At 40.2% G+C, this 25,038-nt stretch overlaps 1 protein-coding gene across 3 annotated transcripts in view; it reads left to right on the forward strand.

Annotated features, from left to right (window-relative positions):
* The window catches only part of LOC101156213 (voltage-dependent calcium channel subunit alpha-2/delta-1), a 90,411-nt gene extending 66,863 nt beyond the window's left edge, over window positions 1-23,548 (forward strand). For all 3 annotated transcript variants that reach the window (XM_023952498.1, XM_023952496.1, XM_023952497.1), the window contains 14 exons: window positions 2,689-2,773; window positions 2,853-2,915; window positions 3,833-3,954; window positions 4,030-4,101; window positions 4,436-4,503; window positions 4,591-4,629; window positions 4,706-4,777; window positions 8,472-8,624; window positions 9,570-9,622; window positions 10,041-10,096; window positions 12,100-12,226; window positions 12,838-12,950; window positions 13,438-13,517; window positions 17,421-23,548. In XM_023952498.1, the coding sequence (XP_023808266.1) occupies window positions 2,689-2,773; window positions 2,853-2,915; window positions 3,833-3,954; window positions 4,030-4,101; window positions 4,436-4,503; window positions 4,591-4,629; window positions 4,706-4,777; window positions 8,472-8,624; window positions 9,570-9,622; window positions 10,041-10,096; window positions 12,100-12,226; window positions 12,838-12,950; window positions 13,438-13,517; window positions 17,421-17,543 (1,226 nt within the window). In that variant the 3' untranslated portion in view covers window positions 17,544-23,548. The remainder of the gene's footprint in view (window positions 1-2,688; window positions 2,774-2,852; window positions 2,916-3,832; window positions 3,955-4,029; window positions 4,102-4,435; window positions 4,504-4,590; window positions 4,630-4,705; window positions 4,778-8,471; window positions 8,625-9,569; window positions 9,623-10,040; window positions 10,097-12,099; window positions 12,227-12,837; window positions 12,951-13,437; window positions 13,518-17,420) is intronic.
* The last annotated feature ends 1,490 nt before the right edge of the window (window positions 23,549-25,038 follow it).

Raw genomic sequence — 25,038 nt, forward strand, 5'->3', positions numbered from 1 at the left:
TTAAGCCACTGTAGTGGCGAAGAAGTACATTAGGAATTCCTGGGCTGCCCTCAATAAAGATTCTCTAATGAAAACCAGCGCTCCAAGAGGGAAGGTGGGTGAGGAGGGGACTCAAGTGTTACAGCAGCTGCCGTCTGATGTGTGTGGTGTGTCACACAGGCCGGAGAAGTTTGCTGAAGGTGGGGGGGTTTGACGAGCCTCGACATTAATGGACTGAAGCGAGTGCTCGGAGGGTTCAAAGAAGCGGGCATGGCTAAAAGAAAAAAAGAAAAAGGCACTTTTATCGCCTGTCATGCGGTCTTGTCGGCATCTGTAAAAGTGGTTTTTGCACCTGTATACCCCCTTCCCACTTACGTCAGTGAGTAGAACAGTCACTTTTTCCCTTTTTTAAGTCAAAAAGAAAATCTCACTTTGTTTTGTGTCTTTATGCATTTTTTTTAAATCTATTTAAAAGGGACCTTACCGTGTGAGCCTTTCTAATTTGAAATCTATTTCTGGCTCATGGGGTTCCACAGGGCTCAAGTTTGGGGCCGCTTTAATTTCTTTGTATCTCTTCCACTCCATGTTAAAAAAAAAAATTCACATTTTATGGGCTTGCAGGTTGCGCGGTGGTTAGCGCCCTCGCCCTACACCAAGAAACTCTTGGTTCAAATTCCAGCTGGGGCCTGTCTGTTTGGCGCTTGGATTTTGGGAGTTTCCTTCAGGCACTCCAGATTCCTCCCTCATTCCAAAAACATGCGTCATCGATAAATTGGCATCTCTAAATTGCCCCTAGGAGTGAATGTGGGTGTGGCCCTACAACAGACAGGTGACCTGTCCAGATTGAATGCCGTTGCCCAGTAGTAGCTGGGGTGGCTCCAGAAACCCTGTGACCTCGAAGAGAATTCAATGAGTTCTGAAGTTGGATAGATGGAATTTAAGGGCTGAATTTGTAAGTATCACTAATGTGGGGGTACATTACATCAAAGATTGGTTCCAAACTTTGTAAGCATCACAAAAAAGGTAAATGATGGTGTTTGTTTGAAATGAGATTTTGGTTCATTCAGCTCTGCGTGTGAAGCAGACCACGAAAAAATTGGTCTTGAAATGATCGCTGATTAGAAACTGGATGCGATCAGTTTAGTGTTCAGCTTTTACATGCCAGATAGTTAAGGTTAAACGAGTTTCATCAAAACAGCAGTTTGAAAGATTAATGTGTTCTTTCATCACATATCAACTGTGTTAGATGTATGATTTTGTCTGTTAAAGAACCTTATAAATAAAGTTGAGTTGATTCTAAACGTGCAAACCTGGACGTTGCAGCTCATTTAAATGTTTGTTTTGAGGATTCTAGCTCAAATTGAAACAGTTTTTTCTTGCCATCATTTTTCTGTCTCAATATATTTTCAATGTATTGTCTTTGACTAACTATTTTAGGGCAGCCTTAATACCATTTCAGACTCATCACAATCTTACTGAAATGGTTCTAAACCAGTGTGGTGTGTTGAGGGCTGCAATATGGTAAATGGCAAATGGCGTATGCTTATATAGCGCTTTCTACCTTCTTTCAAAGGCCCAAAGCGCTTTACAGTCACAGTCCCATTCACCCATGCACACACGCATTCACACACTGATGGCGGTCCCGCTGCCGAACACTGGCGCCAACCTCCCACCAGAGGACACTTCGACACATGGGCATGCAAGGCGGGAATCGAACCTGCAATATTAAGATCATGGGTCGACCGCCCCACAGGGCACGGTGCTCTCTCCCTTCCTGTTCACTTTGTACACCAGTGACTTCCAGTATAATTCAGAGTCATGCCATCCTAAGAAATTTTCTGACGACTCAGCGGTTGTCAGCTTCTTTAATGGTGGAACTTGTGGATAAATCCATGAGGTGGGCTGGAGTTAACCACCTGCTGCTCAATGTGGAAAAGACCAGAGAGATGGTGATGGACTTCAGGAAGAAACCACCAGCTTCCCAGCCTCTTGGCATCTTGGGCAAGGATGTGGCAGAGGTAGAGGAGTACACATACCTGGGAGTAACCATCGACAACAGACTGAGCTGGAAGAGCAACAGCACTGCTGTGTACAAGAAGGCCAGCAGCGGACTCTAATTCCTGAGGAAACTAAGGTCCTAAAACTGCACTAAGGAGATTTTCTACCAGTCTGTTGTGGCCAGCACTCTGTTCTTCCAGGTGGTCTGCTGGGGGGCGGCATAGCTGCCAGGGACACTAATAGACTGAACAAACTGATCAGAAGAGTTGGTTCTGTTATCGGATGTAAAATGGACACGTTGGAAGCTGTGATGGAGAGGAGGACTTTAAATAAGCTATCATGGATAATCCGGAGCAGCCTCTCCATCCTGTTCTTGACGGTCAGCGGAGCACCTTCTACCAGAGGCTTAGCCAGCTTCGCTGTCACACCAACCGCTACAGGAGATCTTTCCTACCTCACTCCATTAGACTCTATAACTTGTCATCCATTTGCAATCAATAAACTAATCTGAAGTCTGTCTGTTTTTCTTAAGAGCTGTCATGCAAACCAATTGTTTTTCACTGATGGTTCTTTTACTGATCTGTTGTTCTGTTTTCTATTGTCACCCATTGTTTGTGTGTTTGTGTCTTGAGCCTAACGCGGACGCTGCAACAATCCAATTTCCTAAGATGGGATCAATAAAGTATCTTTATTTTATCTTATATTTTGTAGGTAATGTGGAGCTGATGAACAGACTTCTCCTTGACGCTGGCATCACCGCTGATCTGATCAAGATCTGGAAAAAATCTGAGTTGCCGTGAGTCGAGCTGCATTGTTATTAAAATTATCAGCTGGTCACTTTTGTTGCAGATTTTTTATATCATTTTTCTTCACAGGAATGGAGTTAAAGCCGTTTTTGTTGCCACTGATGGAGGGATAACACGGGTGTACCCTGAAAGGTATTTATCCAAAGTAAAGGAACAGGAGTTACGTGACATGAAATAATAATAAAAAATAAGCATTAACTGCTGTGTGCAATCCGCATTTCGTTATGTTAAGTATTCCGAAACATTGCGTGAAATGAATCTTTGAGCCTTCCATCATCTTCTTGGTATATTACAGGTTACTTGAGAGTGCCCTTTCGTTGTTTTGACTTTTTTTTTCTATCATTAGATAAGAAAACAATTAATTCTATTCAGAGCAGAGCCCGGAGGTACATTTCAAAAGCAGAACAAAGAAGAATGAGTTGAGACCACATTTTAAACAGGCTTTTTGAGGCTTGTTTGGAAAACGTCCATGTTTCAAATTTAATGCAAGTAAAACACGAGAAGCTTTTGAACCAAATAGATTAAGTGATTTTTCTTTTCAAAGCAGGATGTTTGCTCCCCTGTAGTAGTTCTAACCGGAGCCTCTGTTTTGACAACAGCGCCTTGATTCACGTATCCATGCAGAATCTGGATTGGCAGTGTTTAATCTGAATAGCAGATGCTGCTGTAATCAACATACAAGTTTTGACATAAGGATCTTCTTTGCGTCTTTATCATTGGGAGGGGGGCTCGTTCCATGATTTTAAGAGCTGAAATGAGACAGGGTAGTTTGAAATGTTTACAGGACCTAACAGAGGTCAAAGACTTTTAAAGATATTTTTACTTCATTTGCAAGGTAGGGCTTTAAGATAAAGCATCCTTTCTTTTTTCTAACCCGCTGAATCCCTTTCGGGGTTGCTGGAGCCTATCCCAGCTACTGTTGGGCGAAGGCGGAGCTCACCCTGGAGAGGCAGTATATTAAAAACGCGGTCTTTAGGTGCCAAAGGTGTCTTTTTGTTTGTTTTTCTTGCATTGTCATCATCATTTCATTGTATCTGTGCATTTTATAGCGCTGGGATGGAGTGGAACGAAGAAGTAGAAACATACGAGTCGAGTTTTTACAAGAGGAGCTTGGAGAACGATCTTTATATCTTCACACCCAAACCTTACAACAAAAATCTGAGCAGCTCAGGTGATTTTTCTCAATATTTTAGGGAGTTTTCCTTTTAGTCCTTTTTTCCTTTAGTCCTCTTTCTTTTTCTTGCAGAAAGTGATGAGTCCATCCTTGCGAGTAAAGCAGTAGACCTCAAGATTGGTGAAGTATTACTCAAACCAGCTGGTAAGTGGAAGAATTACCTCACCATTTTGTTCGCCAATCCTCAACCAATGAAAAGGCTGTGCATCCACCTACATTGTGACCTTGAAACCTTAATATCCTCTGCATTTTTTCCACACACTGTCTCTGCCTATTATTTAATTAGAGACCCTCCTTTTTACCAATTTGTCGCTCACTTCCAGACATTAGCACACTAACACCCGTGCGCAGACCAAACATCACATTGTCCCTTTGCCTGTGATCTGGAGCCAAGTTTACATTTTCAGAGTTCAGAGTGTAAAGTTGACAGAAGGGTCCGATGTGATGGACGATGTCTGGCTTTTGTGTTGTGTCCCAGTGGTCGGTGTGAAGTTGGACATCAAGGCGTGGATGAATAGCTTGATGAACACCACAACCACGATTAATGTGAGCAGATTCTATCTGCATGAAATACACACGCATGGCTTGATCCATATTGAAACCTTTTATCAATCTGCTCTTCTATGTTTGAAGTGCAAAGATGAGATCTGCGGCTGTAGGATAAACAACGCGGTAAGTCCTCAAGTTCGTTTTAAAATTATGCACGTCAGCATGAATCTCTGCCTCATTTGTTTCTCTGTGATTTCAGTACATTGACTGCATCGTCCTGGATGATGGCGGCTTTCTCGTGATGTCCAATCAGGAGGAATACATCAAGGAGGTATGTTTAACATTTTAGGGACTGAACATGTTTGGGTTGCTGAAGGTGAGTTTGTTTCCCCCGATAATCTAGAACAAATTTTCAGCCTGAATGGACCCAAGCGGACCCTGGTCAGGCAGGAACTGCTCGCGGACCCCTTCTTTTGAGGTGGTCCCAGTTTGACCCCGGGTGAACTGAGCTATTAATTTTGAATAAGTGAACTATCCCGACAAGGATTGTAGTGCATAGGACTTCCAATATTCTTTCTTTTATTGCTTTGCCTCTCCCTCGTAATTCCTGTCCAATAATTTAAAAGGTCTTTAGTCACATGCTTTTGTTTACAAGCTTTGGTTCTTAACAGAAATGTAACAGAAATTAAGTGGATTCTGTCCAGACCAATCGACTTTTCCAGTCTGAATACACCCTTAACACCCAACTACATGATGACATGTAGGAACGTCATCCATAAAGTGTATTAAGGTGTGAGAGCAACTGTGCAAGGGGTGCGTAGCCACCAATCAAAGTCAAATACAGAAAATTCTTGTTGGATGCTATTAGACTAGAATTGATAAAACCAGTTTTTAGCTAATTAATGTAATATGACAGCTTTAAAAATGAGGGATTTTCAAGTAGTGGGGATGTGACATCACATTAGCATGACAAAAATCCACCTTTTCTTTTTTTTTTTTTTTAAGTGGAATACAAAAATAAAATCTGGAAATGTATTGATCAATCCTTGGATTTGTAAACAAAGAGTGCTGGGATATCAACGTAGGATTACTTCCACGCCAAGGGTCTGACATGAGCTACTGGTGTGCAGCAGAAAAAGTCTTAAAAACCACCCTGTTTTTTTTTTTATTTGCTAAAAGCGGCATAATTAAAAGACCACTGGGAACAATTGATAAAAAACATAGTTGGAGTGGGACTTTAAGTTTATTCATTGATACGGGTCTCTAACTACGGTTGAATTTGGGAAACTTTTTCCTTTTTTTTTTTATAAAACTGAAAAGATTCCCATTACTCTATTTTTACAGACTAAATTGAAACTAATTAAATGTATGTTACTATGCAAGAACTTGTGGAAAGTTGCTACAAAAGGTTTATCTGGTTCTCTAACCACCATTTGCTTTAGAAAATAAACCTTTATTCCTGTGAAACAGTGGAAATACCCCATTAAAAAGGGTCATTCGGTTCTTATTGTTCAAGTCAACGGGAGACGAATCAGTTATCATCATGCATCAGCTTTTGTTTTAATGAATCTTTTCTTAAACAAAAACTTAAATGACCTTGAAACCACTTTTAGGACCGTGCAAAACCAAAAATGACATAAAACACACCTACAGAACATTTTTTTTGTCATCACTCAGTTCAATACCGCTATGGATGTGATCTATAGAGCAACACCAATCCAATGAATACACTTCAACATCTAATTTGGCTTCAGCAGGACTTTGTGATGAAGATAAAGTATAGACCTGGGAGAATGGAAAAGTTCTGCATTTGCTTTCAGAGGAGGTAACGGCTATGACAGACCTCAGGTCAGCAGAGATCTGTGCACAGAGCAGGACCCTCACCGAACTTGGATCTCGTTCTGGTTACAGATGAAGTATTCCTGATGAACTGAGAGTCAAGGTTGGCCTGGTCTTACGCAGCTCAGTCCAGATGTGAATGCTGGATATTTTTGCTCCAATGTCCTGAGGTTATGAATCAACTGCTTCTATGTTTTGGAGGAAAATATGCTTTTTGTGTCGATGGATATTATATTTTAGACCTGTATGGAGATTGATTATAACAGATCAGTATTGTGGCACTTTGGAAAGAACATGTGGGGGGAAAATAGCTCAGAGAGGGAGTTGGAGGATGCAGTTTTTTTACTTTTTTCCAACAAAGATTTAACATTTCACAGCTCACGATTAAATGGCATAAAAATAGTTGCCACAATGACTATCTGCTCCTGAAAACAGCTTGTCAACCTGATGGTCTGCAGTCCTGATTGCAATGCAAGCCTCAGATCTGTTGGCTAATTTTCATCCCTTATGTTTCTTGTAAATCTTCATTCTTTCCCAATTTCCCCTTCCAAATATCATCTCACAAAAATGGAGCTAATGGAGCTTCTTAAGCACAATTTGACCCATCATTTCCTATTTCCTGCACACACAAACCCAACCACAGAAAACTTTCATGCCTCTGCCCCCTGCTTGTCCTGTTCTGTCCGCTAACGGTGGGCCCCCGATGCCTTCTCAGTAAATGTGTTTTCATGCAGCTCTGATTCTTACCTAATCATCGCTGGGTGTGCGCTAGATAAATCAGCTGCCCTCTGATGTTTGGCAGGAGCACTAAAACCCAGGAACCTTGTTTGGAAAAGGCTGCGCGCCCTCAATCATATTTCCTACAGGAGCAGAGTTTTCTCTCCCTCTGCAAGCTCCCCCCTTTACGTCTTTCTCTTTCCAGCTCATTCTTTTTCGTTCTCCGAAAACCTTCGGGGAGTCTGCAGCCAGCAGGGCTGTGACTGTTAATTCATTATTTGCGTTGCTGCGTATGGAAAGGGGAGAAGGCTCCTTTCTTACCTTATAGATGGGAAGATTTATACGTCCTTTGGCCAGAAATAGGAACGGGTATGCGGAGGGCCGCTTGTTAACGGTGACCTTACAAAGTGGAAGGAAAAGGATAGTTTGCATTTCCTAAAGTGCACACACATGCAGTGGAGTGCTCGTGCAACGTGATACCTACTGTACATGCATGCTCCCACCTGGATACACAAGTTCTCCGCAAGCACTCGGTCACGTCACACCTCTGAGATGCCGAGACAAAGCGCTTACTCTGAGCAGAAGTCTATGGCTCCCTGGTGTTAAAGATGATGAAAATTGTGTTTTGGGTGTTTTTAAACCTGTTCTTGTGGCATGTTTGTCATGATGGAGTTGATATATAGAGAAAATTAAACTCAGAATTGCATGTCTGAGTTTTTCTTTATTCAAAAAATGACTTTTGAAAAAAACTTGTAGTTGTGACAGAAAATATTGCGGGCGGGCCACAGGCTTCGACTATTCTTACAAGGCTTCTCAGAATTCCTTTCAATAAGGAAAGATCTTAGGAATGGGAATTAAGAAAGATTTATTTGTGATGCAAAAGATGTGCATAAAATCAATCCACGGTCTTTGGCGGTTAGGCTCTGGGCTGATGGCGTCCTGCATGCTGGTGGGACAAAGCTTGGACCATGGATGAATAAGCTCCAGAGCCTAGATGCTGGTGGTGGTTGAGGACCAAACCATGACAAAGCAATGTTTCAGGGGGAGGACATGGTGGAAAAGGATCAGCAAAACCATCAACATCCATTCATTTAAGACTAAAATTATGATTATGATTGGCTGAGATGAAAAAGCGGGGAATTTAACAATTTGGCTTAGAGCAGGGGGGTCAAACTCCAAACTTCGAGGGCGGGCCTCTAGCTGTCTCATCTGCTGCTGATTACATGGATTAGGTGTGTTAGGCCTATAAGGACCTTCAATTGGACAATATGTAGGACATCGGCCCTTGAGACCTGGATCTTGTGACCCCTGGTTTAGAGTGAAGGCTTAATTGAAAAGTGGCATGAAAGGTGAGTGACGTAAGAAACCCAGCTTACCTGGTAGATCTCTTTCTTACTGAAATTGCACCAAAGCTTAACAGCAATACATATCAATCCTAACCTTTTTTTCCACCTCTTCTTTTGTTCTAGATTGGGAATTTCTTTGGAGTCATCGACCCCACGATAATGAGAGCTCTAGTCAACGACTCCCTGTACACCTCGAAGAGTACCTACGACTACCAGTCACTGTGTGACCCTAAACGGACGAGCAAGAAGGCTGCAGGTCCTCGATCCGTCTACGTGGTGAGTTCCGCAGAGCGCCGGGGTCGTGTTCTGTTCTGGTCCTAAGCCTCCACGAATGCCACTGCAGCTTTTCTGAGTCATACCTGCTCTCTCGCACACTTCCAAACGGTCACACACACACAGAGCGTCGCCCACCAGGGAGCTGTAAATCTGGGATGGAGCAGATGAGAAGGAAAGCAGAGGGGATGGTGAAAGCGTTAGAGTGGGAGTCGCAGCAACAGCAACAAGGATTAGCTGGTCTCATGAGCTGAAAGAGTGCATGGAGGGATGAGGAAACGCACTGGTCTTCATCACTTACAAGAGCTTTGAGTAGAATGGTGGAGATTGTCTGAAGATATTTACAGTTAGAGTGATAAATGTCTCTTGACTTTGCAGAAAAGTGTTCAGAAGCATTTGCATAAAGTTTACCTCGCTGATAGACAAACTGAGCTGCACGATTTTCCAAGTCCAGCTTCAGTGTGTACAAAAACGCAGAGTCACCAAGGTGGGATGAAAGACGCTGTTGTGCTCAGATCAAAGAGGCGCTGAACAGACGGTGATGCCTCTGACACGCTCAGTAAAAACTCCTTGATGACTCAGGCCGCAATCAACTGTGGAGCAAGAATACGCCGCTGATTCTCCAAAACAAGGGCCTCGCATGCTAGCCATAATCAAAGCCGCATGTTTGGCCTTTTATTCAAACCGTGTGCTACTTTGTCTTCTCACTGCTTTTTTGTTTACATATTTACTCTTGTGTCTGTGGAGAAGGACTGTGTTCTAATTTCCTCAGAGAAGGAAAATCAAATATTTTTCTGTTTTATTTTTTTGTGCCTGGCAGAAGTGATCCGTCTGCAGCCACTGTAAACACAAACAGGATGTGCAGACCGGCTCAGCTGGCTCAAGTCAATTTGTTAAACCATTTTCTGCTTTACTGATTTTTATTCTTCTTTTCTTTGACCCTGCCAGCCCACAATAGCCGATATTCTGAATCTGGGATGGTGGGCGACTGCCGCAGCCTGGTAAGTCTTTTTTAGTTTTTGCTCTTTTCCTCCGTCATGGTCAACAGCCCCCCCCAACAATAAAGAATACATTTTTGCATTATTAAAGTTAGCCTTTTAAATCATTTAGCCTAGTTTCTAATGGAAAGCAGGCAGGGATTTGTTCCCCTGAATGGATGGCGGCTATAGCATCTGTTTAATAGCTAAATTGTTCCCTTGACAGTTAAAATTCCAGAAAGTCTTCTCTTGATTTATGCTCAGTCTCACTGCCTTGATGTCATCAACAGCTTGTATTACAACAAGGCCATTAAATATGGAATTTAAGGCCAATAATAGTGTGGTTCTATTGACACAAATCCACATGAATGAATTCCTCATTTAAAGAAGATGCAGTTCTGCTTTTAGGCACCTCACATGTTGTCATCATTTTTGTTCTTAGGTCCGTATTGCAGCAGTTAATGGTCAGCATCACGTACCCCAGCTTTCTGGATGCAGGTGAGCTTCCATCACTTCCACACAAGCAAAACAAAAGTGCTTGTAAATACTTGGTATCGGACTTCTGCGCACTTCAGATGTCCTCCTTATAGAGCTTAAATCGTAATAAGATGTTGCTCTACAGCGCTCCCTGTAGCGATTTTGGAATGGAACCCTCACCTCATATGTTCCACATGTGCCTGCTTCACATGTGGAACTTTTGTAGATCTTCTGAGGACTCAGATGAGGTATTAGAAGATACACATCACCAACAGGTCCAGAACAAAGCCAAATAACAGACCTGCCTTGTGATGAAGATGTTCCCTTTTAAATTCGACCCTTTTCCTCCATATGGATGTGGTTTGGCTTTATTAGGATTTTGAAATGGCGTGGATTTGTGCTCCATCCAACGATTGAATTAATCATCCTATGAAATTGCCACTATTTGTGTGGAAGCAGAAATGATTGTTTATGCAGCAATAATTCTCCTGGGCAGCGAAAAACCACAAATCAAATTACCATCTTCAGGATCTCTTTTCAACAGCTTGCTTTGATCCCATATCCCGGAAATCTTCTAGCTTTTATAAAGCGACTTCAAAGCAACAGAGGAGGTCCTTGCAACAATGTAAACATTTAGAATTATTTCCTTTTTAAAATCAGATTTTTTTAATGAAAATTTTTAAAAACAGATAAATATGTTACAACTGTGGCTGGGAGAGCTATGTAAACCTGTTTAGAGTTCTCTTTTTAATCATATGCAGTGGATTTTACGTTACAACGTCCTGTTGAGATTTAGCTCAAAATGAAGGATATTCGAGCGAAACGTCAACTAAAGTAGAGCTGGAAGAAAACAACAAAAAACCCTCAAATATAAGCAAACGATTAACATTAATCAGTAATGCAAACAAGGGCTGAGGAACTAAAGAGGAAAAAGCTAATATGAAGGATCTGGCAAAGATTATCTGAAACCAAGACGATTGTTTGATGAGTGAACAATAACCAAGCAGACATTCATGATGCAAGAACGGACATAGAGAACAAAAGTTTGGATTTTTAAAGTTGAAGTTGAAAACCTTTTTTTGTGCAATGGCGAAAACTGCAGCAGATTCCAATTTTGAGTTCCATTTTTTTATTTTTAAGAACTACTTTTGGTTACATTTTACTTTATTTTAAAAGTAATTTCCAAAATAAATGAAAGTGTAATTTACAGTAGAAGACAAGTCTGTTCTGGTTCTTTCTATGAGTTCCTCTGCTGTTGAAAGCAAGGAGGCGCTAAGAGGTCACCCTGGGTTCATTTTTGACTTTTATATATATCTTGCTCATGGTTAGATCTTTGTTGGTCAACCATCTCTAGGGAGGTCCTTCACCACCTTCCATTTGTACACAGACTGTCAAACTGGGAGTGGATAGAGTCCAAGCTCTGTGGAGCTTGAGCATAAACAGATAATACTTTCAGACTTTAAAACAAATCTGTCTTGTTCACGTAATAATGATCTTCCACAAACAGTTAGGGATCAGACTGGTAGATTCTTACATTAAACAGGGCATTTTCTCACTTCTTGTTGTTTTATTTGACTTATGTTTCAGCTCTACATTGAGTCACTTAGATATGATAAGTTATATTTATATTCCACTTAGCATGACTGAAAGGTTTTGTGTTTCAATGCCTTGACCAACAATTATAAAATAGTTTAACTCTGGGTAAAACGTTGATATGAAGGAGGTCGGGGCAATGGGTTTCTGTTTGCCTTAGGGGTGTGACGATTCATTTGAACAGCGATTCAATATTTGTGGTTGCTGATTCAATTCACTGACCTAAGATCTATCCAGGACATCTTTAGCCAAAAACCAATATCAATATAATTTAGTTTAAAACAATATTATAATGGTATAGGTAGATTCGATTAACAACTTGCCTCAGACAGATCTACCTGGTTAGATCGTATGTAAATTGATGAAGTCTAATTTGTGGTCATTTCAGTGTTATTGTGTCAATGAAGCAACAAATTGATGTCCTTCTGCAGTTGATGTGGAGGATAAAATGCCAGATTCCATGACTAAGGAGGTCTGCATCACGGAGCAAACTCAGTACTACTTTGAAAACAAGAGATCAACCTTCTCTGGCTCAGTCGACTGTGGGAACTGCAGCAGGTAAAAGAATTCTCCCAGAAAAGGGACAACTCGTTGCATATCCTTTTATCCAAGCTGAAGTTTTCAGATCCATCACGAAGGTCAGCTAATGCAGCAAGGTGGACGGTGAGAGCGTCTCCGATTGCCTTGAAGTCGAGCAGCTACCCCGGACCGCCGTCTTGGCCCGTTCATGTGTGTGATATATGCACATGTGGGAGTGTGTGTGGTGTTTTAAGGCCCCCTCGTGCCGGCTAATGGAGTGCTTGTCCGCAGGCCGCGCGGCGTTCCTGCACATTAGCCCCACACACGTTTCCTTTTAACGACCACTATAAAAAGACAGAAAATCATTTGTGCAGCAAATACAGTTTCAGTGTAACTGCTGGAGGACAGTGGGGTATCGCTGAATCATTGTCGAATGGTAAATAACTACTTATTAATTTCAGTAGAGAGAAAAAAACTAATTCCAACAGTAATCTGAAATCCAAGTGTCCTCCCTTCGCTGCTTTCTGGTTAAATATTCAACCTACCACATCTGCTGCGAGCATGTTTCAGTGAAACTGTATCTTTCCTGGACCCCAGCCCACGTGTCAACAAACTGCTTCTGTGTCTCTGGTGTGTCTGCTGCTCTCCAGGCTCTTCCTCGCTGAAAAGCTGCCCAAGACGAACCTGGTCTTTATCATTGCTGATGCAAAAGGCACCTGCTCGTCATGTGTATCAAGCAAATTAATACAGGAGGAACAGCAATGTATCCTTTTCACTCCGCTCACCTGGCAAGAAATGCGTGGTTCTGATTCAGCAGGCAGATGTTTTGATAGTTAACGCTTTTGACGAGATCATCAGAGGTGTGGTTAGATGACATAAAACCGTTTTTTTCTTTCATAGTTTTTCTGACATGTTTGTAGCTGTGCTCAAATCTTCCACATGCAGAGGTGTCTGTACAGCACATGGCGGTGTCTGCTGATTAGCATACAAACAAATGTATGATGTCCCTTCAAACATGGACGACTGCGGCCAATCAAAAAACCACCTCAGTTGAAAACAACACTCCTTCATCCATCGAAGGGGCGTGAAGCAACCTGCTTTAGTCTCTAAAGGAAACTCTGGAGGATTTATTTTCCTCCCAAATGAAACTAAAAATGTTGATTTGTTTTTTTTTTGTTGTTGTTTTTTTTTAGCTGTGAGGGTGTGATGTAGTCTTGAATCGTGTTATGCTCCTGAACTCTTTCCTCCAGCTGACGGGCCCAATCCCTGTGAAATGGCTCTCAGTCCTCGTTACAGGAAAGGACCTGCTTGTTTTGATAAGAATCAACCTGTAAGTTGTATTCATTATGCCTCAATCGCTTCCACTTAAAAACACTGGGAGATGCTTGCTTTATCGCAAAGCTGTTCTTCAGAAGCTGTCCAAAAAACAAAACGGAAAATAGAGGACTAACAATGTTTGCAACTTATATACGAGTTTTCTCCTGTCTATACATTTAAAGCAAATATAAGTGCAACAACAGTTTGTACATAAAAGGTTTGAAGTGTCTGATGTACTAAGATTGTGAAAATTTTACTGTCTATTTAAGCCAAGGGGCTGCAACCTTTCACAATAAGAGGTTCATTTGGATAATCTTAACCACATTTTTAACACATTTTAAACAAAACCCTGAAAGCTACAAATATCCCAGTTCATGTTTAGAAAAATACGCTTTATTTAAGTTTTAGAGGCCGTTAAGCCACTCATTTATGTGTTGCTTTTAACATTTGCAATAATTGAATTATAACACGGTTGTACTTTTCTACAGATAACAGCTTTAATTCAATTCAATTCAATTCAATTCAATTCAATTCAATTCAATTCAATTCAATTTTATCTGTATAGCCCAAAATCACAACAACAGTCGTCTCGATGGGCTTCGAAGTAAAACATGAACTCAAAAGGATCACGAATACAAAGAGTTCAATAGGAAAATACTAAAATGAACTAACAAACTGACTAAGCTATACTGGCATCCCTGCCCTTAGACCCCACTTCGCGGGAGGTCTAAGCATGTCTAAGCAAGTCTTTAACATGCATGCATCCACGTTTTGGGCTTCCGCAGTCAAAATTTCTGCGTTCACACAAAAGACCGTTTTGGTTGAACTTTGACCCATCAGAGACTGAGCTTTGGTGGTGACGCATGGATAACATCCTTGGAAGGGCCAACTATTTGTATATTGATCATGAAGGAGAAATTAACAATTGCGGTTCATGCCCGGGCGGATTTATATGACACTTCTCCAACTGTAAGTGCATGCACTTGCATCGGGTAGAGACAGTCCAGTATGAACACCGTATTCTTAAAGGCGCGTTTAAGAACCTGCATTCAGCGCGTTCTTTAACACGCATCACATGCCAGGTGTTTATGTAGCATAATGCACCATCATTGAGCCATGATTAAAAAAAATATATATATGTTTTAATTTCAAGCCAAAAATGTATGAATATTCAATTAAAAAAATCAGACATGAAAATATAAAAGTATTAAACACTGAAATAAAAGACAAACTTGGAACATATTTGACATATTTGGGTCATATAATCAATGCCATTTTCTCTATTTTGAAAGTTATTTTTCATATGATATATCCAATGGAGAGCGATGAAGGAAGACCTGGACTTCTCTTTTAAGTCCTGGCAAAAGGCTGAAACCTTTGAGTGCCTTTTCCTGAACACAAAGCATGGTCTTAGAGAGGAAATCCTGCCTGTGGCACTTTTCCATCATTAATATCTTCATGTAGAGTACGTCACTTCTTTTTGTTTCCCCTCAAAAGGCTGTCCAAGCGGCTTCCCAGGCTAAGACACACAGCCGACTGCTCCTGAACTTTTGAAGCCAAACAAACACTTTTATGAGCTGCACAGAATCTTTGCGTGTGGAACTTCAGGCTGGACTTGAATGCATTGTTTGTTTTCATTTTATCATCTTTTTTTTCCCCCCCTCCAGAGTCAAAGGTTGCCCGCCTCACACTCACGCAAACACCCCCACCTCTCCACCCCACGCACTAACTCGCTACATGTCACCAGTTGAACGCCTTCTGCTGCTTCCTGTCCTCTCCCGCCGATTTATGCAATTTGTTCTCTAACCTGTGAACTCACAAGTGGACTTTTTTGCCGCATGATTCTCACTTTTTCTGTTTTCTCTACCTCCTGCCCTGTGATTGGTTGTTGCTGGTTGGGATGAGGCCATGTGTCGAAGGAGCACAGGCTCCCCACTGGCCTCCTCTCTGCTCATGCTGGTGCTGCCACTGTTCATGTGCTGTCTCGGTCGGGTTAGTCCCGTAATACTTGCCCTCTGTCTCCTGTTGACTTTTCATGGTTATCTTGCCCTCAATCTAACAGTCTGCAGCTTTTGAGTCTGTTCTCGTTTTGTTTTCCTCACTTTATCTCCTCCCATGTTTGTACGTCCCTCCTTTGTTCCATTACTTCATGTCTTCTTCCATTCTTCTCCTCATCATCTGCCACTCTCCTGTATTATGTCAGCGTCTGACTTCACCTCCTCGTCTCTGTCTGCCTCCCATCAACGTTTTCTCCATCTCACCTGACTTTGAACTTGGACCCATGCTCTTTGTATCTTTCCCCATCTATCATCATCACTATCTCGCTACAGTGGTCTCCAGCGACCACTGATGGATCTCGGCTCGAGCGAAAACAGATCTCCTGTCTCTCATTTGCATCCAGATTTTCATATGTCTGCTGCAATGTTCCTCAACTTTATTATTCTTCTCCCCCCACATGCTGAGCATACATCAGACTGATTTTTGGGCATATATGATGGTTTTACAATTGTCCATTGAAATATTTAAAAGTCAGTTAGAACCTTTTTTTTTTCATTTTCTCCTGTGTGATCCCTACACTCTTCCATTTGCTAAGCCTCACTGCTCCTCAGGCTGCCAACTCGACTCTTTCACACAGCCTATTATACAGCAAATACCTATGAGCTACATATTAAATCAGGCAAAGCTGGGAATTTGCATGGAATGCATTTTAAAATATAAAAGAATTCAGTTTAATTCATGCAAAGAAAAAAAAACATGCCGTTTTTGCCCTCAGAGAATTTTCCTTTTTTTGCTTTTTGTTAAATAGACTAGGAATACATGTAATACATCTAAAGGAGAGGAATACCTGTGTAAATCTCATCATTTCAGCCTCTTCTTCCTCTCTGCCTTGTTGGAAAATTTTATGGAGTTTAGGAGAGGTGATAGGAAAAATCCATGAGGATTTTGGAAAAGATTAGAGTTAATCTGAATCTATTTTTTTCACTGAGCTGTATTGATTTAAAGCATGTTCAACTATCTGTGCAATTCCTCATTTTCTAGAGAAGATATGGAAAGAAGCCTTGTAGCTACTGTAGACGTTACATTCATGTCACCCAGGAAGAGTCACTTTTATGCCAAAATTCAAGTCATACTTTGGTGAATATTAAAAAGACTATTGCATGTAACACTTTTTTTTCTTATTGGAATATATTTCTCAGGCAAGTGTAGCATCTTCAAAAAAGAACAGCAGCAACTCAAAATTCATTCCAGAGATGCAAAAGCTTTTGCAGAAAACCTAAAAAACAAAGAAAAATAAAGCCTTTTTAAAATGAAAAAAATAAAATAAAAGCAAATATGGTGCAGAGAGAACTACATTCACATCCATCACCACTCAATGACCCCGATGATGCAGCATTATTCCTATATAAAACGCTACAAGCAAAAATGGACCAAAAAGTGAAGCACTTGGTTGTTGGTTCTATCTCAGGTGGAAGAAAAAACAAATAATTAAAAGTGCTGTAGGATTCAAATGAAGGTGCATGGTTTCAATATGCTGCAGTCTGAATAAAACTACTTTTAAATTTCCCCTCATGTTCTGCTAGGAGCATTTTGTTCTCCTTTAAGCCCACTGCAGCATGACTTCTCTCTGTTCTGGTCTGTCACTGTCCTCAGTTATCACGTTTTGCGCATTTGGAACATGAAAGCGGTGCTGGGTAATTTTTCACAGCTATGGTTTCAGCCAATTCTCTTAAAGAAGCACATTAAATCTCTAACCGTGCCTTCAGGCAACCCTCGACATTCATGAGATGCTCCTTGTAGTTTTAACTGACAGGTCCAAGTAATTACACTCAATTGAACATGAAATCTTTAACGCAAAGCCTGCTGGGCAGGATTGGTTGAGCTGACTGACTCTTCTTCCCTCTCTGGTTGGTGTCAGGAGAAGGACGCAGACTGTGGCGGGGTTTCTGGCCTGAGTTCGTCTCTGTGGCTTACGGTGGCCCTGCAGATGTTGCTGCTCTGGATTGGGACTGACTGCCGGCTCCACACCGTTCCATCGTGACCAGTGAAGATCCCTGCTCTGTTTCTCGGCCACCTCCAGATCAACGCCTACCAGCATGTGGCGCTGCAGAATGAAGTCCCCCCCAAAAAAAGACGAGAAAAAAACAAACATATTCCTCAGTATGCCAAGTTTCTCCTTAAATTTGTTTACTTTCAGAAGAAGTGCTTCACAGGAGCAAGATCTGAATGATAGCAAAGCCCTCTGTCTCTGACTATCTTCTGTTGCTTCAACAGTCCCAGCTATCAGAGATTACAGCAATCAGATTGAAAGCTGAGTGGACTTTGTCTACATGTCTATGATGAAAAAAATTGGACTGCCATTTAAAAGCCAGAGGCTCGAATGGGGATGAGGGACTTGTTGTTGATTACAGATAAAGATTTCCAGCACTGCCAGAAAAAGCCCTTTGAAAGGGCAGATTTTTGTTTGAAGCGGCATTGAAGGCATCTTTTTTTCCCCCGCTTGGTTGAGGTTTTGACAACGGTTTTGCAGAAGAGATGCCAAACCTTCATATCACACCCTCTTTATCTTAATTCGCCTCAGCTGGGTTACATTGTTGTCACTGTCTGATTTACAGATATTGTTACCCAGAACATTATTCACCCTATCTCTGAGTGCATTATCTTCTCTAAGATCAGCTGTTCTTTCATGTAGATTCACTATTTGCAGTGTGGAAGTCATGTTCCTTGTGATGTTTATGCACAAAAGCCAACCCTTGTGCTGCCACAGTGCTTGTTTATGACTGAATTTCATGCTCTGAGCTGAGGATCTAAACAGTCAGCTCTGGTCTGGAGCGGATCATTTTTGGCTTTGTTTTTTATTTTAATTTTTTGATTTAAAGAACCCTCCAAAAAAAAGAATCCCTTAGTGTTTACTGACCTTTTTTCTTATTTGTTGTTTGACTGATGTGTCAGGAAAGGATTCGACTATTCAATTTCTTCCAAATACTTGGGGAGGACGAAAGAAGATGCTGCACTTCTTAAAACGACTTTAGTTAATTTAGGCCAAAAGGTTTGAAAAACAGCTTTGAAACTTCAGTTTATATCCCAGTTTCCAAAAATCAAAGGTACAACAGTTGAGGTTTTAACAAATTAGTATTTGCTAATGCAGGAAAGTCTTCAAAAAAGTTGATTAAAAGCATTCAACTTTAATTAAAATTGTTGCTTCATACAGGTTGCAGGACAGCGTCTAAACACCAGCCTAAATTGTTTGTTTTTTGTCTCTTTTCTCCCAGCCCAGTAGCAGTTTTTAGTTTCACTGAACACATGCACACACCCAGACAAACAAATCACTCACATTTCATATTTTGTTTAATTCCTAGGGTGCACACTTTGTTTTAAACAGAATCTTACTCAACAATGATGCGACCCCGTCGCAATTTCTGGAAGACACTCGGCAGTGTTTTACAGGTTACACCCCTAGGGCGGTCAGTTAAATAACTCACCTGCTCAGCGTCCTATTTAAGTCAGGTGCGCAGTTGTTCATTCTCTTTCTTACCTTCAGCGCTCATTCGTCGCCCCTCCCTCCTCCACGGCTTCCACCTGTGGGCTCCGTTAAGGGGGTTTTTGCTACCCGAACGTTTATGGAAAATGATCTCATGGAATTGAACGGAGCCTTATGCCAAAACGAAAAAGATGTGAATGCCAACTTAAAGAATGTGAATATTAAGTATGTGGAATAAATATATCTTACTGCAAGAGTTGTCTAACAGAAATGTAAGTTTCCCTCAACAAACAGCCAAACCAGAGCATTGTACACATCAGCATACACATCCACAGGAAACAGGAAGTGACTTCACATGTCAGAATTGCTTTTCTTTACTTTGTTCCCCTTTATGTCTAATTTATTTTGTTTCAAACCTATTTCTGTATTTCAATTGACACTATTTTTTTTTCTGCTAAATATCTGTACTTTTGGAGTTATATTTGAGAATCCTCCAGGAATTTGTTTTAAGGAAGTGTTTTGTTAATTGGCCTGTGGGAGGGGCTAAGCCGTTATAATGAGTGAACTTTTCCCAGTTGGGAGAGAGCGGTCTTGGTTGCAGGGGTGGCAACAGGCTCTCCTAGAAACTTTTTATTCTTCCTTTGATTATTGTTCTGGGATCAATAAAATCCCATTTTGAAATTTGGAGTCTGCTGGCTTGGTCATCCTATTTTACAGTGATTTATTTATGCACTGCTAAGAACTACCCAGTCACATACTGTTTTATGATTAATTTTGAATTAATTATTGCAAAAACAAATACATTTGTCAAAGATTCCTACGCTGAACTCTTTGCAAAAGACAAAAATGACAGTTTTGCTTCAGTGTCTGTGCAAAACACTCCAAATCAATGTTGCCTGATTTTGATCTTTAGGCCTCAGCATCGCATACTTAATTCTGTCGTGGAAGTGGTTGCATGATCTCACAAACCTGTCTGCAATCGTTTCCAGCGAAAACGGCTGCACCCATAATTCCAAATGAAAACGTCAACGACAAAACAAATAAATAAATAAAAAAGTAACAGGATCCAGAAACCGTACTGCCTTAGGCTTGGCTAGGCTCATTTATGATTAACATTGATGAAATCTTCGCTTTGGTCTGGTGATTAAAAATAAATGTATCTTTAATTTCAGAAATCAAGGGGGCAATCCAAAATAAAAACCATCCAATTCATCAGTATGCACTTCAAAAAGGCAGCATGTTTGACGACATGGGGCCATCTTTGATGATGCTCTTGCACGCTACATGACTAACTTGAGAATGCTGAAACAAAACTATATCATGAAATATAACATGTGGACAAAGAATGGTAAAATGTTTTGGTTGCATAAAACATCAGAACTTGATAATTTTAAAATATAGTTGTTGTTTTTTTTATTATTAAAGTATTTATGCATTGTGCTGTCACTGAAGCGACTGAATTTTTAGCTGGAGTTTTTCTTTTGTTGTAAGCTAAACATCCATGTAGTATAACTTATTTAATTTATTGAAAGATTTATTGAAGAGAAAGTGTGTTCATGCAACTGTAAAGGCCTTTAGTGTACTGCACATCAGTCAAACTGCTTTTTGAGACATCCATTTAAATGAAAAATAAGAACAAATAAAATGCCAAAAAAATGTCTTTTGGATTTTGGATCTGTAAAATGAGATAAATTATTGATTCATTTTCTAATTGTTTTATGCTTTTTATATAATTTGGAGTCGGCGTGAGTCAGAGAGACAGCTTGTTGGTTTGTATTTAAAAGCCGAGCTTTGAATCCTCCAGTTGAAAAGGACATTTGACTTAAACCAGCTGCGCTTGTTGGGTTGCCTCTGCTGTTAACTATTTGTTGCATAGGTTGATGATAATTTATGAGTGTGTTGAATTTCTGTTTTATGATGAATTCTCCTTTGAAAAGCCTCACATGTGTGCTCATTGCTTCAGTCAGAAGGCAGAAATGTGCTTGTTTGTGATACATAGGGGGATACACTCCATGGTTTCAGTGCCTAATAATGCCTCTAAATCACTAAAAAATGCTTCCAGTTTAGTTGCATATGCGGATGTTACCACATGCTGATCAAATAATCAATACTACATTTAAGAAATCAACTGTTTTCACTTTGACATGCCAAGACATGAGGTGTCACACCAACACTAAGCCTGGGAGTGCATCCATTTTTTGTTTTGTTTTTTGCAAACAGAAATGTTTTACGGAAACTGTCTGCATGGGGGAAAGAATCTGAGGTTACATGCATTTCTGATTCTTACCTCTAATTTCTTCTTCAAGACCTCACCATGCCGAAAAGTGGCAGTTGTAATGGTAGACGCATTCTTCTGAGTCACATTAACGAACATTAGCTTGCCAAGTTTCACCTTTGGCAAAGCTCCACCAATAATACGAAACCAAAACTTTAATGACTTCCCAGGTATTGTTAGGTGCACTTTTTTACTTTCACTGTTTTTTCTTGTGTCTTTCTAATCTAACAAAAAAAAAAAAAACTGTGTGGTGAAACTAACAGTCATGCTCCTTCCTATAATAATCTTCAAGAAGTGCCATAAACAGTTGGACTCTTCTCTTGTGGAGAAACTTATTATTGTAAAATAACTTTTATGCAATGTTCCTGAGGCACGATGTGACTCTCTTAGACCTGTGCTGCATGGTAATGGCTGATAATATATTAAATACAGTGTGTTCCTGCTTTTGTGTGTGATGTTTGGAAGCATAATATCCTGAAAGTAAAGCTCCCAGCTCACAGTGTAATAAGGTTTGATCAGCTGGCACTGCCGTCCCCTCGGGGAGACAGCATTTGGAATTATATGCTGCCGTAAAGGAAAAACTGATAATGTATGAATGCACTTTCTTAACTGTCTAACCTGTTTAAGCCATGTTTGCTTCAGTCATGTGTGCACTATACCAGTGATTAAACTCACTACAAATCATGAATACTCTGCAAAATAAATCCTTGTGACACTGTTGATATCAATGCAGTGTTTCAGCACCTCCTTGAACAACATTTGTAACATTTTAAGAAAATATGTATTCAGTTAGTGATGATCAAACAAGACTAAGGCCAAGTTGCACAATACATGAGTTAAATCGATTCACATCTCTGTGCCAAGTTGGCCAGGACACAATGTTCATGTCAACTTAATTTCAAAGCAACCTCTTTGCCCCCCTTACATTCACTTATAACTATTTTCCTCGTTCCTTAGTTCAAATATCTAATTATTGCGATTTTATAAGGACAATGATTATGTTTTGAGGGGGGTAACAAAGGCATTAAAGCCTTCTAAAGAGTCAGATGAGCGTAGCTGCATGCTACGATAGTCAGAAGCAACACAACAAACAAGCAAGAATAGAAGAAAAAATTGCAGCAGCAGTAGAAGAAAATCGGAAGTTTGCAATTTTTTGGAAATTAAGAGAAGCATTGATGGGAAATATGGATTTTTGCTTTTGTTGTAGTAATTATAACGATTGTGCAAGATCTGCTAAATTAATTAATTAAAAAACTCACACTGTTTTAATATCCAATGGCATGACATAGTCAGAAGTGGTTCCATTTTTGACTTTGAGGCGCCTGGTAAAGACAAAAGTTTTAACCCTAGACATGATTCTTTGGACAGTGAGACCACGACTCTTCCCGACCTCACTTGTTTGCACCCGCATTACCCTTAATGGCCTGGCTCCAGGCACCGATGGTACCCAATGCCTTCTTGCTTGACACACAGAACCAAAGTTTGGATGTTTCACAGGTGCAGTGGTAAATGCAGTCACAGACTCCTTCAGGGGATCAGTCAAATGGAAAGTTTCATATGATGGTAATAAGCACTCGTGACTAAATTGAAGACAAATTGAAAAATCTAAATGCACCTTTTACATTTTTATTATGGTTTATCTTGTGAAACAGAAAGCAGTTTAGGATTTAACTTATATTGAGGTTACACATGTCATGGACTGTTTCCCATTTTTAAATGATAGTTTTAGAGAGTTGTCCCCTTTAGCAGCCAGGTTGGTAAAAGGTTAGACTCCATTGAACCATATTCTGGTCCCCCTCATCAAGCAAAAAAGCTGCAAAACCTTTCTGTAAGGACTATCTGATTTAAAAAATACTTAATTGTTATTTGATGAGTTAGTTTTGTTCTTAAATGAGCTTCAATCTCAAGGCCAAAGGAGCTGCCTTTTGTCTTCAGTATCTGTCTTTTAGGATTCTTGTTTTTTTTATCATGTATCCTGGTTCTTAGTATGGAATGTTAGTCTTCTGTTTCTTGTTTTTTCCAACATGACTACAGCCATCACTTCTAAGTACAACGGTGTGAATTTTATGAAGCATCCTGAATCGAGTCGACTTCTTTAATGCATCGTTATTCATGTACAGATTAATAATAAATTTACCCAAATAAACATCTCTGTCAAGCTATGACTTAACTAAACATAAATGCATTTGCATACAGGAAGGTGCACCTGTCATCACTCTTTTCAGCTCTTCTCTAATGCATCCTGAAAGTGTTATTGTGAAATGGATCCGGGCCATCTCAGGAATGTAAAGAATACCATCTTAGGCACCCTGGCTGCATTGCGGTCTGTCATCTGACTTTTTCAGATCCTAACAACTCTGTGTATGGCCTTTGCTATACCTCTTTCCTGTTCAGACACTAGCAGTACAAGTTTATAGTTCACTCTGCTTTGGTGCCTTTTAAGAAAAAGCCTACATTAAAGTGATATTGCATTTCGATTTCCATTTCGTTGCTTTTCAGCATTAGCCATGGCCACTAATACAAGTGGTTTTTGTCACTACCAGCTTCAACCACTTTGCAGTGTGATCTCATACAATGATCAGCAATGTCATGTTCTGGGGGAAAAAAGGATAAAAGCCCATTAAAATGCACTAGGTTTCCATGAACATATATCTTGAAGTCCCACTCCGAGTTTCTGATCTATTGTAAAAGCGTAGTCAGTGATCTTTTATTAGGATTGTATCATTTTTAGCCTAAATCCAAAAATCTGTGTTGTTTTCTGCAAAGCGGTAGTAGTTTATTAGAAATTTGCCTCTGAGAGCTCTCCGTTTACCATCTCTCTCCCGCTAGCTTACAGCTCCTTACACCTCCAACTTTACACTACTGGTGCAAAAAAAATGGCTAGAAATATTAGAGTTATCAAGCCAAACAGTTTGGAGCCAAATACAGAGGAAAAAAACTAAAGACGGACATGGATCTAGTCATCTACGGGGGGGTGGAGCACAGAGCTTGTGGCCCGTCCATCTTATTTTCTATGTCACAAATAAGCTCTTTTTCAAACTGCATTTTTTTTGCCTGCTTGTCATTCACAACAGTTTGAATAAATAAATACTCAGAAATACTTAATTTTCTTTATACATGTCCCCCATCATCAGAAAAATGCCTAAAAAAACATTTCAAAAACACATTTTTTATTGGAATGGGTCTTTTAAAAACATTGCTGATGTACAAAACCCAAAGCAGTAATGTTAAAGTATTCATGATGTGTGGTTCTAATGCTACAAATCCTGGTATGGTCATTTGTGTCTTTTTTGAAAAAAGAGAATCTTGTAAATTGAGTGAAAATACAAATCATATCGTTTAGAAAATAAAAATAAAAAAGAACATGAGCTGAACAGTGATCCAGATTCTATACTAACAGCTAAAATTGGATCCTGTCACCTCAGGAATATATACTTTCAATACGATATGAAGTGTTTCCGATTCTGTTGGTGCTTATTTTGGTAACGATTATGTGGCTACCCTGTCATTTATGGGCTCCTTGGTGTTTTTTGTTTTTTTTTGTGTGTCTTTCCACTTGTTTCCACTTTGGCAAATTACTTACTAGATTCCAGCCAGTCTTTCTCTGCTTCTGGTTTTCTGGCTGGCTGTTGGCGTGAAGGTGTCCACCAGCTTGGTGAGAATTTAGGTGTGACTCTGTAATGCTGTGTTCACACCGAACGCGATTCGCACGTCAAGGGCTTCCAGTATCAATGTTAAGTCAAAGTACAGACGCGGTCTGAGGTTCTGCTGCGTGATTTG

Source organism: Oryzias latipes, chromosome 23, assembly GCF_002234675.1.
Source record: "Oryzias latipes chromosome 23, ASM223467v1".
Taxonomy (NCBI): Eukaryota; Metazoa; Chordata; class Actinopteri; order Beloniformes; family Adrianichthyidae; genus Oryzias; species Oryzias latipes.